The sequence below is a fragment of the Schistocerca cancellata genome, chromosome 1, assembly GCF_023864275.1.
Source record: "Schistocerca cancellata isolate TAMUIC-IGC-003103 chromosome 1, iqSchCanc2.1, whole genome shotgun sequence".
In the NCBI taxonomy this organism is placed as follows: Eukaryota; Metazoa; Arthropoda; class Insecta; order Orthoptera; family Acrididae; genus Schistocerca; species Schistocerca cancellata.
Window position 1 is genome coordinate 750,141,720 of NC_064626.1, and position 14,069 is coordinate 750,155,788.

Genomic DNA, 14,069 nt, shown 5'->3' on the forward strand with positions numbered 1-14,069 from the left:
GAAACATGCAATCCTTTGTTTCCAAATTACAGACAATTTTGCTCAACAAAATTTTACAGCCTTTTTTTATTGGTCTGCGTGCCAATGTTAGTTTCACATTCCGATGTGCTGTGCAAACGCAAACTAAATGTGAACCAGCTGTGCCTTGAGTCAGACAACACTTTGGCCTTAATTCACAAAATTTGGAAAATCCAATTTCCGGTCCATTTTTATTGTGGTACACAACAAACATTTCTTTTAAGTTGTACGCAACAAACATTTCTTTTGAGTTGCTCAGTAATAAGTATCTTTGTTTTTGAACAATTTCTCCATCAATCCGAACAGTAATACAGTCCTTTTTTCCTGGACAAATCCGACTAAACTCATCATCATAAAAATGTTCTATGACTCTTGCCTTCACAGCCTCAGGAAGTTTTTTTCCCACATTTACCTTTGGGCTGTGCCAATATTCCCTGTTCAGCTTTTAACTTTCTAGCCTTCCTTACCATTCTTTCTGAAACACACAATTCTTCCATAATATTTTTGATAGGCCAGCTTTGGGGAACTAAGATCAAAATTTGAATTTTCGCATTATGATTTGATGTATGTAATTTGTCTTTCAATTCTTGGATCAGCTGACTGAACAAGTCAAGCATTGCTTGCTTGTGAATGGTTGTTCCAGTTCACTTCTGCAATTTTCTTAATAATTGGATCATCAAGTTGATGTATTTTGTGCTTTGCATATCCTTTTGTATCCTTTGCACCAATTACTTGAAATTGTAATGGTGATATTCGAACAGCTGCTAAGCTTCTACCCAAATTGTGAGCAACATTAGTCTCATCATCTTCATCTGACTGAGATGTAACTTCCATATGTGAATATTTCAGAGTATTAAATTTTTTTCTACAGGAAGGGCACAATTTTTGGCCTGGTCTAATATCAGACATGGTTATCGTTTTTAGTGGGTCAGCGTTTTCTATGTTGACTGTGCACATACTATTTCGTGTATATGGTTTTTCTTAATAAATGGGTTGGAGCATGATCTTTGCAAAAATTCAAGTCTTTGTAGGAGTAAAGCTTCGTGCGGAAGCATAGTAGAGCATTTTCAGTAGAGTGTAAATCACTCTGTCTAGTAAGTAATCCTTGTTCTATAGAAAGTTTCTTTACAGCATTAAGTCCTTTTAAGGAACTGTATGTCATTAAATGGCATGGTGAATCAGTATTTCCAAAACTGCATACATTAACTTGATCTTGTTTGTCAATTTTAACAACAACTTGATATGCTTCAGGCACTAAAATCAAATTGTCAAGTGCTAAGTAGAGAAAAGAAATAAACTGTGCTCTGTTGAATGGTGTTAATGAATGCAATGTGGTAGGCGTCCATTATGAGATACATTGCTTTGAACACAGGTATATTTTGATACATTCGTGTTTTTTAGCAAATTTACAGGATGGTAGCACAGTAATTAAACACACAAGCCAGGCCCAAATTTGTGATATACTAAAACCCAGACAGACAGTAGTTAGGCAAAAGACTAGGTCCGTAGCGCACTTTCACCAATACTAACGCCTCATTAAACTATGGGACAAATTTCTCATGACATGAGTTGTTGCCCACTTTGAACTGAGATTATGCCAAATGCATTGCTTTCTGAACTCTATTTTCATCATTTTTGTGTAGAGCACAAAAAGTTGTACCACTATACCTAGAAGCAAGAGTCCACCTCTTTTATATTAGGAACAGTGGAATGCCAACCTTGAAGATTTCTTCACGACTTTTCAGTCTCTGTAAAAGTGGTCTTCACAAAAGTGGCTCTAGCACTTCAATCACTTTACAGGTGAGCCTGAAACTTGTAACCCTTATAACAATTCAGGTGTCAAAATGCATCCAGGAAGTTCTTTCATTCTTTAACTGCTCAGCAGAGCGTACAAATGTCTGAATGGTGCCGCCAGCTCCATAGACAACTACTGCTTCTGCCTGAAACCATCTGCAGTTCATATGAAAGCTAACAATGGCAATGCCAGCTGTATGGGATCTTCTTTTGCCGACTCTACTCTAGCTACAGTGTGACAGCGCCTCACCCTCCTGAATCCCGGTTATGATGAAAGATATCTAGCATAACCTACACTCTAGATTAGACTGCAAGGTGACAAATTAGTTGTGAGAGGACAAAGCCAATAAATGTGAAATAACAGGCTGATCTGTTATGTAGCCAGATGTCTACATTTGTGTCTTATTTAACAGTTTTCTTTGTAGAAATAGAAACTGAAAAGTAATTTCATAAAAATAAATTCATAATGATGATGATGATGATGTTTGGTTTGTGGGGCGCTCAACTGCGTGGTTATCAGCGCCCGTACAATTAACTAATCTTTGCTCAGCCCAATTTCGCCACTTTCCTGGATGATGATGAAATGATGAGGACAACACAAACACCCAGTCATCTCGAGGCAGGTGAAAATCCCTGACCCCGCCGGGAATCGAACCCGGGACCCCAATAAATTCATAAAAGCTATAGTACATTATTACATTACATACATATCTGTGACAAGTATTTTTGTGCATATTACATATCACATATACTAAACGTTACTACAAAATATGCAAGGTGGGAGGATGGGGCACTATGCAACTCCTATACCAAGATTGCTCGAGAAAAAGTCTTAAGCAGTTTACATTAGAAAGCAGCTCGAGTGTATGGGATTTATCTCAGGCTGGACTAATATAGGCATGAAGTGTATACAAATAGGCCACTCAGCATGGACGTCCATTGAAATTATCTGGGAAAGGAGGGGGAGGGGGAGTCAAAACTCAAATTTTCCATAAATTGGCTGGTGATTGTCAAGATGTGTCAGGCCAAAAGAACTAATTTAATGTACTGCAACAACTGACTAAATAAGAGGTTTGACAGAATCAAGGGAAATTACTTCTAAAAGTTTATGACAGTTCTGTAATGTATAAAGACACTGTACTCCAGTCTGCTTGCTTAGTTGAGTGGTAACGCACTTGCCTACCATGCAGCAGGCCCGGGTTCGATTCCCAGCCAGGTAGGACTGGGTGTTGTGTTGTCCCCGTCATCATCTCATCACCACCAACACGCAAGACTTGTGCCTGGCGACCGAACTTCCCTCGGAAGGGCTTCCCAGCCTACAACGCCACACCATCATTTCATTTCATTTTACTGTAACCTAGATTCTGGAGAAGGGGGTGGAGGAGGAAGCAAGTGTCCACTCCTCTTGCCGCCCCCCCCCCCCCCTTTTGTGGACACTTTTAGCATTAACAAACACACACAAAAAATCTAAACACTCACAGAATAGTTTTAGGGTAGGATCTACAATCTTCAGTCTTCTACATACTACTCCAGCAAGTGCCATGAAGATAAAAGTAACTGACAGCAGCTACCTCAGAAACACATAACTAGCCATTCTTCCTTTGCTTCATCAACAAAGCAATTTGAAAGATATTTCACTACATGGTAAGCTACTATGGAAAGAATCTGGTGTCATAAGCTTCACAGGGATGTGCAGAATATAAACATAATTAACGGAGACTTCAACATATGCACTTAAAGATGGAGTTCTGATACTAACTGCCTTTGGATCAAATGCTGAGAGGGTTATACTGTCACCTTCAACATTGATTTCCAATTATGCTTACCCCCCTTTCAGACAGCACACAAAACAATGTGGTTGATAATTCGCAGTTCCTTGACCAATTTCATGCATCGGACACGGACAGATCAGTGTATGGAATGAACCTGCTGAATTGGATGATCAACTAAGCAGATTATGCTGAGGTGTTGTGTGTTTTGCACATCAATGGCGCCAGTGTGTACTGTGTGGTGTGGCGCGAATACAATGGGGTGTGCTGCTTTTATAACTAATGAATAGATAACTGTTAGGTGTCACACTTTGTACCAATTAACTAAAATTAATTAATATAAACCTGACCAAAACTACAGTCATATACATACTGTACCTACCTCAGAACTAAACAACCAAATGCTAGGTGGTCACAATGTAACCAAACCTTTCATATCCTAATCTAATCATAAATCTTCACAATACACAATGTTTTACAAAAACTTGTGGCCATCAATCTGCTGAAGTTACAGTACAAAAATGTCACTCAGGTTCCAGCAATTTAAGTAAACCTGTTGTGCCCAAAGCTAAACGCAACTATGTATTCCAAGAAATGGCGGAGAGCAATGGTACGCCGTCCAAAAATGTAAAAATTTTCAATTTCAGCACTGAAAACAGTTTGTCATTTGCTCATTTCTCACTGCATCACTTATACTACCCTTCCATTTGCTATGTGAAACTCACTGTCATTCTGTGTGCAGAAAGAAATTTTCTTGCTGAACTTGAGCCTGACTGAACGTTGAACAGCATATACTTACGCTTAATCATTAAGAAAGTAGGCATGGGCAGACGGATCCCATTATAAACGCAATTCAACATAACTGGTGACACACCCACACCAAAGAATTCAGCTCAATTCGACAATCTTCACACATATGTAAGAAATCTCAATATATTAGAGAAAAAGGCACATTGTTAATGCACAAAAGTACACAACAAAACTTCCATTTCATGTCAAATCAGTTATTAGGCATCTGAGTAAATTTTAAAAAAGGTAAAACTTTTTTGTTATCTGCCCTAATCTGTTTTTCGGGGTGGTTGTCACTTATTTCTTGACTTCATAGGAAAAAGAATCATTCGATCAAATAATTTTGAAAAAGGGCTATGAACATAGAAGCTTCTGCGCATTTGTATACACCCTACTCATATGCGGTGTTTTGTTAAAGCAAAATAATGTACCACTGTAGAGGAAACATACTCTGTTTGGTTGGGACGTAAGCACTCCTGTAACTGCCCCACATATTCTTGAGGCACTCAAAAAATGCTTCAACATTTCCAGTGTCTGTATGCTTTTCGTTACTTCAAATAAAACATTTACTATTCAAAACAGTCCGACGACACAAACAAACAATGTATGATGCTTCTGCATATCTTTGCCTACCCACGATGTAAACAACTTGTGTCTAGGGCAGAGTATAGAAAGATCTCTGGAGTGAGTATTCAAATGCGTAGAACACAATTTGTGCTGTCAACATATATTGTCAGCCTGGCCACGTTATCTCGGGACGCCGTAAACCTTAAGGTCAGGACACACGTCCGGGCCGTGTCAGGGCCGAGAGTCGGACTAGTGACGGCCGTGCTCCGGTCCGTTCTATTAAGGCAGGACAAAAACCTGTAGTAAAAATTGCTAGCTTTCTAAAACTATAGTTGTTAGCAAACCTGAAAACAGAGCTAATTTACGGTAAATGCAAATAATATATAGGGCTAGTCCTCTTTAAGGGAAAAGTTTATGTAACACAATATGCTAATTAGAAAATTTGCTGCAGTAACCAAATCATAAACGCTGATTTGTTAAAAATAGCCCATAGATTACGCAAATTCTCAAAAACGCGCGTTTATTTGCGTTCATATACAATGAAATTCAGGGGTGATGTAGTCTTTGGCTTAACTGTGAACCAAAAACGTTGATTTGGTACGAAATAAATTATGTATCCAAAATACTCATGCCGGTAACTCAAGGAAAATATAGTTTTCTAAGCATCCGAAAATTCTCAAGCTAACCTATTTCTAAAGGAACTATGCAATGAAATTAGATTTATAACAGCGTTGCTTCTAGCACCTATTTTAGCTCTTCAGTGTAAGATCATTTAACAGCACCAAGGAAAGTGGACGACACACTTAGATGGCAGCTTATGTAACAGTATTATTTGCTTGTTAACCAAATGGTAAAGACAATAAACTGAAGGTAAAATTCAACGAAGCAGCCGGTTTGGTATTTTGGTTACACTGTGTGTGTGTTTTCAGACTTTTGTTCCCTATGATTATGATCCACATTCAGTCAGTTGATTACTTATTGATTTACTTACAAAAAATAATATACGCCCTAGATGTGAAGATGCCAATGTTGTGATAAAAAATAAAGAAAACAATTCTTCTGAACAAGACTTATGCAGAAAATGTATTTAAGATAAATGATGAAATTTCACTCAATGAGACAGGTCAGTTTTCCAGCTTTCCTGTTCCCCTCATTTCATATTCCTATCAATATTTATTTAACGTCCGGTTTCTTATCAATTTTCTGTCTCCAAAAATGGGTTCTCTCTCTCTCTCTCTCTCTCTCACACACACACACACACACACACAAACAAAGTTCTTCTTCTCTATTTTGCAAAACATCCTATCTGACCAAAAATGGAGCATTTCATGAACATTTTGCTTTTGAATAAAACACGAAACTCTTTCTTTATGTTACGTAGTACCACATGGAAAGTATATTTCATTTTAAAACAAACAGAGTGGCCACAAATTACGCAGCTGTGTGTGTAAAGAAGAAAAAGGCCTAGCTTCTACGTCCATTCTGATGTTCACCGCTGTCAAAAGAAATAGCCATTTTTTCGAGATGTAGATTTAAGTAAACATTTATGCATACCACTAACAAGAAACGACACAAATTTTGCACAGACAACAACAGATTTAAAACATTTATTCAAAATGCAACTAGAACAGCACAGTATGTAACACAAACTTTTTCTCCTTCCAGGTATTTCTCTTGGCACCTGTAGCAACAGCAGTAATTCACATTGCTACCATGAATAAACAAATGGTAAAAAAGCAACAAATACATGAAATACTGTAAGTTTCGAACTGCGCAGGAAGTGTAAAACAGACAATGGTATCCCAAGGTCACATGACAGGCCTGGTTAATGTTGACAATAAGCACAGAACGCAATGCTCACTCCAGAAATTTTTTTCCTCTGTGGTCTATGGACAGACAGATGTTGGTACCAATCGAGTGCACTGGGCTGGCCTTGGGCTGCAGCTTATAGCACTTTGTAGTGGCAGGCAGCGAAAGCTTATGGTAGTCTTCTGTGTAAGGTTGCAACCGCAGTCTAAATCTGGATTCACACAAGGTAGCGGCAATTTGCAGTTACAATGCAGCTGTATGTGTGAACTCCCAGTTTTTAGTAGCGCAACTTAAGAGGTGCAACTTTAGTCAAAAAGTTCACTTTGTTGCGCCACTTTACTTCCACCACTGCTCCATGGTGGCAGTATTTCGAAACACAAGCATTCTGTCACAATTACTGAGGAGTAATCGCTTGTATACTCCTTTCGATTTCAGTGTTTTTTCATTTTCTTAATAAAGGAAGTGAAAACAGTAGTCAACAGGTACACTTTGCAGCTTCTGGCGTCTGGAACTACAGAACTAGCAACCTATATTTGATTTTCTGCATCAGTGCGTGTGTCTGGTAGAGGGGGGAGGGGGGTGCGGAGAGAGGGGCAATGTTTGCAAACTAATGACATACCACACAATCTTAAAAGATTTATGTGTCAATAAATAATTAAACTTAATATATGTACCGGTAACCAAAAACGTGAGTCATATAAACTTTGTGATCCGTGAGACCAAGATTTGTATAAATTGTAGATTATATGCAGGAAATAGCTCCAGAGTGTGATGTGGCAGCTGTCAAACTAAAAATTAGTTATTTGAAATGCCTATATCAAAGAATACAATGAGATTCTTAACTTCTGGAAGAGTGGTGTGTCTGCAGATAACACTTACATGCCAGCTGTTGGTTAGTTTGCCACTGCACACAGAATTTTCGTCTCCAAGTGTTACTTCTTTTATAAATTTATTTGTGGCCCCTGATTTACCCTGTGCGAAATCTATTTTCGGATCCAACATTTGGGTTTCGTCTTCCTTGTGTATAATTCTTGTCACAGCTCTAATGCCATAATCTTCACTATAACATTCATACCTGCCCATATGATTTCAACTGCTCTACAAGTATACAGAATTTGTGGCATCCTGTGTGAAAGGTAGCTCACAATGTCACTAGAGACACCTACAAGCTATGGCGCCACATTAATTGCCTGTGTGAACCCGGCTTAATAAATGCTGTCACAACACTCTCTACATCTACATCTACATCTACATCTACATTTATACTCCGCAAGCCACCCAACGGTGTGTGGCGGAGGGCACTTTACGTGCCACTGTCATTACCTCCCTTTCCTGTTCCAGTGGCGTATGGTTCGCGGGAAGAACGACTGTCTGAAAGCCTCCGTGCGCGCTCTAATCTCTCTAATTTTACATTCGTGATCTGCTCGGGAGGTATAAGTAGGGGGAAGCAATATACTCGATACCTCATCCAGAAACGCACCCTCTCGAAACCTGGCGAGCAAGCTACACCGCGATGCAGAGCGCCTCTCTTGCAGAGTCTGCCACTTGAGTTTGTTAAACATCTCCGTAACGCTATCACGGTTACCAAATAACCCTGTGACGAAACGCGCCGCTCTTCTTTGGATCTTCTCTATCTCCTCCGTCAACCCGATCTGGTACGGATCCCACACTGATGAGCAATACTCAAGTATAGGTCGAACGAGTGTTTTGTAAGCCACCTCCTTTGTTGATGGACTACATTTTCTAAGGACTCTCCCAATGAATCTCAACCTGGTACCCGCCTTACCAACAATTAATTTTATATGATCATTCCACTTCAAATCGTTCTGCACGCATACTCCCAGATATTTTACAGACGTAACTGCTACCAGTGTTTGTTCCGCTATCATATAATCATACAATAAAGGATCCTTCTTTCTATGTATTCGCAATACATTACATTTGTCTATGTTAAGGGTCAGTTGCCACTCCCTGCACCAATTGCCTATCTGCTGCAGATCTTCCTGCATTTCGCTACAATTTTCTAATGCTGCAACTTCTCTGTATACTACAGCATCATCCGCGAAAAGCCGCATGGAACTTCCGACACTATCGACTAGGTCATTTATATATATTGTGAAAAGCAATGGTCCCATAACACTCCCCTGTGGCACGCCAGAGGTTACTTTAACGTCTGTAGACGTCTCTCCATTGATAACAACATGCTGTGTTCTGTTTGCTAAAAACTCCTCAATCCAGTCACACAGCTGGTCTGATATTCCGTAGGCTCTTACTTTGTTTATCAGGCGACAGTGCGGAACTGTATCGAACGCCTTCCGGAAGTCAAGAAAAATAGCATCTACCTGGGAACCTGTATCTAATATTTTCTGGGTCTCATGAACAAATAAAGCGAGTTGGGTCTCACACGATCGCTGTTTCCGGAATCCATGTTGATTCCTACATAGTAGATTCTGGGTTTCAAAAAACGACATGATACTCGAGCAAAAAACATGTTCTAAAATCCTACAACAGATCGACGTCAGAGATATAGGTCTATAGTTTTGCGCATCTGCTCGACGACCCTTCTTGAAGACTGGGACTACCTGTGCTCTTTTCCAATCATTTGGAACCTTCCGTTCCCCTAGAGACTTGCGATACACGGCTGTTAGAAGGGGGGCAAGTTCTTTCGCGTACTCTGTGTAGAATCGAATTGGTATCCCGTCAGGTCCAGTGGACTTTCCTCTGTTGAGTGATTCCAGTTGCTTTTCTATTCCTTGGACACTTATTTCGATGTCAGCCATTTTTTCGTTTCTGCGAGGATCTAGAGAAGGAACTGCAGTGCGGTCTTCCTCTGTGAAACAGTTTTGGAAAAAGGTGTTTAGTATTTCAGCTTTACGCGTGTCATCCTCTGTTTCACTGCCTTCATCATCCCGGAGTGTCTGGATATGCTGTTTCGAACCACTTACTGATTTAACGTAAGACCAGAACTTCCTAGGATTTTCTGTCAAGTCGGTACACAGAATTTTACTTTCGAATTCACTGAACGCTTCTCGCATAGCCCTCCTTACGCTAATTTTGACATCGTTTAGCTTCTGTTTGTCTGAGAGGTTTTGGCTGCGTTTAAACTTGGAGTGAAGCTCTCTTTGCTTTCGCAGTAGTTTCCTAACTTTGTTGTTGTACCACGGTGGGTTTTTCCCGTCCCTCACAGTTTTACTCGGCACGTACCTGTCTAAAACGGATTTTACGATTGCCTTGAACTTTTTCCATAAACAGTCAACATTGTCAGTGTCGGAACAGAAATTTTCGTTTTGATCTGTTAGGTAGTCTGAAATCTGCCTTCTATTACTCTTGCTAAACAGATAAACCTTCCTCCCTTTTTTTATGTTCGTATTAACTTCCATATTCAGGGATGCTGCAACGGCCTTATGATCACTGATTCCCTGTTCTGCACATACAGAGTCGAAAAGTTCGGGTCTGTTTGTTATCAGTAGGTCCAAGATGTTATCTCCACGAGTCGGTTCTCTGTTTAATTGTTCGAGGTAATTTTCGGATAGTGCACTCAGTATAATGTCACTCGATGCTCTGTCCCTACCACCTGTCCTAAACATCTGAGTGTCCCAGTCTATATCTGGTAAATTGAAATCTCCACCTAAGACATGCTGAGAAAATTTATGTGAGATGTATTCCAAATTTTCTCTCAGTTGTTCTGCCACTAATGCTGCTGAGTCGGGAGGTCGGTAAAAGGAGCCAATTATTAACCTAGCTCGGTTGTTGAGTGCAATCTCCACCCATAATAATTCACAGGAACTATCCACTTCTACTTCAGTACAGGATAAACTACTACTAACAGCGACGAACACTCCACCACCGGTTGCATGCAATCTATCCTTTCTAAACACCGTCAGTACCTTTGTAAAAATTTCGGCAGAATTTATCTCTGGCTTCAGCCAGCTTTCTGTACCTATAACGATTTCAGCTTCGGTGCTTTCTATCAGCGCTTGAAGTTCCGGTACTTTACCAGCGCAGCTTCGACAGTTTACAATTACAATACCGATTGCTGCTTGGTGCCCGCATGTCCTGACACCCGTTGAGGCTGTTACCCTTTCTGTACTTGCCCAAGGCCATCTAACCTAAAAAACCGCCCAGCCCACGCCACACAACCCCTGCTACCCGTGTAGCCGCTTGTTGCATGTAGTGGACTCCTGACCTATCCAGCGGAACCCGAAACCCCACCACCCTATGGTGCAAGTCGAGGAATCTGCAGCCCACATGGTCGCAGAACCGTCTCAGCCTCTGATTCAGACCCTCCACTCGGCTCTGTACCAAAGGTCCGTAGTCAGTCCTGTCGACGATGCTGCAGATGGTGAGCTCTGCTTTCATCCCGCTAGCGAGACTGGCAGTCTTCACCAAATCAGATAGCCGCCGGAAGCCAGAGAGGATTTCCTCCGATCCATAACGACACACATCATTGGTGCCGACATGAGCGACCACCTGCAGATGGGTGCACCCTGTACCCTTCATGGCATCCGGAAGGACCCTTTCCACATCTGGAATGGCTCCCCCTGGTAGGCACACGGAGTGCACCTTGGTTTTCTTCCCCTCTCTTGCTGCCATATCCCTAAGGGGCCCCATTACGCGCCTGACGTTGGAGTTCCCAACTACCAGTAAGCCCATCCTCTGTGACCGCCCGGATCTTGCAGACTGAGGGGCAACCTCTGGAACTGCTGCGGAAGTTGTTGCCATTTGACATCTGAAGCGACAACAGCATTCAAAGCAGTGAGAAAGCATTCAGTCACATGCGTCGTAAGGATAATGTTCATTTTTAAATATTTTCTACTTAATTAACGAAATAGTTGATATATTTTTGCCTTCAATGAGTTAGTAAATTACCAATTGATATGAATTACCATGAAATACAAGTAAACAGGTGACTTACACGGATTCAATGACATAAACTACAACTTATTCATGAAGAAAAACTTTCCAATCTTTGTGTGTTTGCAGCTAATTCCGCTGAAAGCAGGAGAGTATAAACACATATTTCATGCCTGAAAAGCATATAATTCTATTGTTATTATTATGTGCACTTTCCTCAACACTTGAAAATCTTGTCTAATGACTCGCCCATTCTTACACTGCATTTCACTTTCTAATATACGAATAATTTTGTAAATTTAATTGCGTTTGCTTCAAAAGCGAATGTGTTGAAGCTTCTTGCCGTTTATGGCTCAGATTTAGCAAGAACTCCGGAATTGGTTTCTACTGTGTTGGGAAACAATTTTATTGCTTTTGACGATTTATTATTATGTCTGTGTGGTCTTCCCTTAAGCTGCAGTTGTAGTGGCCTATTTGGTACGTTAAATAATGTAGGCACTACATTCCATATAAGTTTCCTACTGATTTGGCTGAGAGTGCAGCGTATGAATCTCTGCTTTCTTGGGTAGATGTACGACGTCTTTCTGCAAAAGGTCAGGTCTTCTCATGTCTACTAGCAAGTTCTTGTTGTTAAGGGAACACAACATCATTCAGTAAATGTATGTACATTACAAGACAATCGTAAATAACCTGAAATGTAGTGTACCGTTTCAAACATCCCACAGTCCTTAGGAAACTAAATATGACAAATGTGATCTCAATTTTTAGTTATTATCGATTTTCAAGACACTGCATACACTCCCGATCCTAGAAATTATGTAACAAATAATTATAAACGTTAGTATTGCTGGAATTCTGCAAGAGGAATGGGCTGGCGATCGCAAATTCCTGGTACAAGAAGAGAAGTAGTCACAAAATAACTTAGTACAGTGGGGACTGGTCCCAAACTTCAGTAGTGGACTATATACTAGTGGATAGGCAGATGATGAGCAGCCTCACAGATGTTAAGGTCATTCCATCTGATGCCTTAGACAGTGACCATCGGCTGTTGGTAGCCACCCTGAGAGAGAAAAAAGATAGGAGGGCAACAGAAATACAGGAGAAAAGGTTGAGGACATGGATGCTGAAAGAGGATGAACGGAGGACCCAGTACCACACACTGATCAGGAAGCAGCTGCCAAAGGAAAATCAGAGAACAGTGGAAGAAGAATGGGGAGATTTTAAGAGGGCTCTAGTTGAGGCAGCTGAGACTGTGTGCGGAAGAACTAGCACAAAGAGGAGAAGTAGGGAAACCCCATGGTGGAACAACATATGTAAAGAGGCAGTACTTCGAAAGAACAAAGCCTTCAGAGAATGGTTCCAGACCCGAACAGAGGAAGCTAGGGTAAAATATAAGGAAAGCAAGAAAGCGGCACAGACCATAGTAAAGGCGGAGAAGAAGAAGTGGTTGGAAAAATGGACAAGAATGTTAGAAGAGGACAGTGAAGGGAACAAAAAAGTACTTTACACCATGGTAAGAAATAAGAGGAACGACAGAAGCGAGTGCCTGAGGATCATGGATAATAATGGAAGAGTTGTGGAGGAAATGCATGAGCTCAAAAAGATTTGGAAGGAGTACTTTGAAGATCTGTTGAATGCCGCCAAGAGGGTAACTAACAGCGATGGATAGCCTAAGGCAGCACACGATTATAATAGTGGGGAAATTGATGATCTAACTTGGAATGAAGTGGAAGAAGCCATAAAGAGGATGAAAGGGGGCAAGGCACCAGGTTGGGACGAAGTAACAGTGGATATGATACGAGCAGCAGGAGAAGTAGGAACCCAGTGGCTATACAGAGTGCTGAGGGTGGTGTGGAAGGAGAACAGAATTCCTGAGGATTGGAAGAAAGGAATTATAGTCCCGATCTTCAAGAAAGGGGATAAAAGGAGATGTGAGAACTACAGAGGAATCACCCTGCTATGCCACTGTGGAAAAATCTATGAAAAGATCCTGGAGAAGAGAATAAGAAGCAGTATTGAAAGTAGACTGCAAGAGGAGCAGTACGGTCTCAGACCGGGAAGATCAACAACGGACCTCATATTTGCGGTAAGGCAACTGCAGGAGAGGCACTATGAGTACGGGAAGGACTTAATCATGGCCTTTTTAGATATTGAGAAGGCGTATGACAGTATCTGTAGGGACAAGCTCTGGGATGTGCTAAACGCAAAAGGGATAGATGAAGAGATAACACGAAAAGTCAGAAAAATGTATGAGGGAAGTGAGAGTTGTGTGAAAGTGGGGAGGGAACGTACTGCATGGTTCAAGCTGGAAAATGGGCTGCGACAGGAAGTGCACTTTCGCCTTTATTGTTTATTATTGTTATGGATGAAATCCTACAGCAAGTATCAGATGCAATTGGAGATCATAAAATGAAAGCAGTGCTTTTTGCCGATGGCCTGATGTTATGGGGAAATTGCGAGAAGTAGGTG

General features: G+C 40.9%; 1 protein-coding gene across 1 annotated transcript in view; it reads right to left on the reverse strand.

Annotated features, from left to right (window-relative positions):
- LOC126185894 (39S ribosomal protein L9, mitochondrial) overlaps nt 1-5,057 on the reverse strand; it is a 43,674-nt gene extending 38,617 nt beyond the window's left edge. Inside the window, exon 1 of the mRNA XM_049928166.1 lies at nt 4,821-5,057. Within this exon, the coding sequence (XP_049784123.1) occupies nt 4,821-4,895 (75 nt within the window). The 5' untranslated portion in view covers nt 4,896-5,057. The remainder of the gene's footprint in view (nt 1-4,820) is intronic.
- Between the last annotated feature and the right edge of the window lie 9,012 nt (nt 5,058-14,069).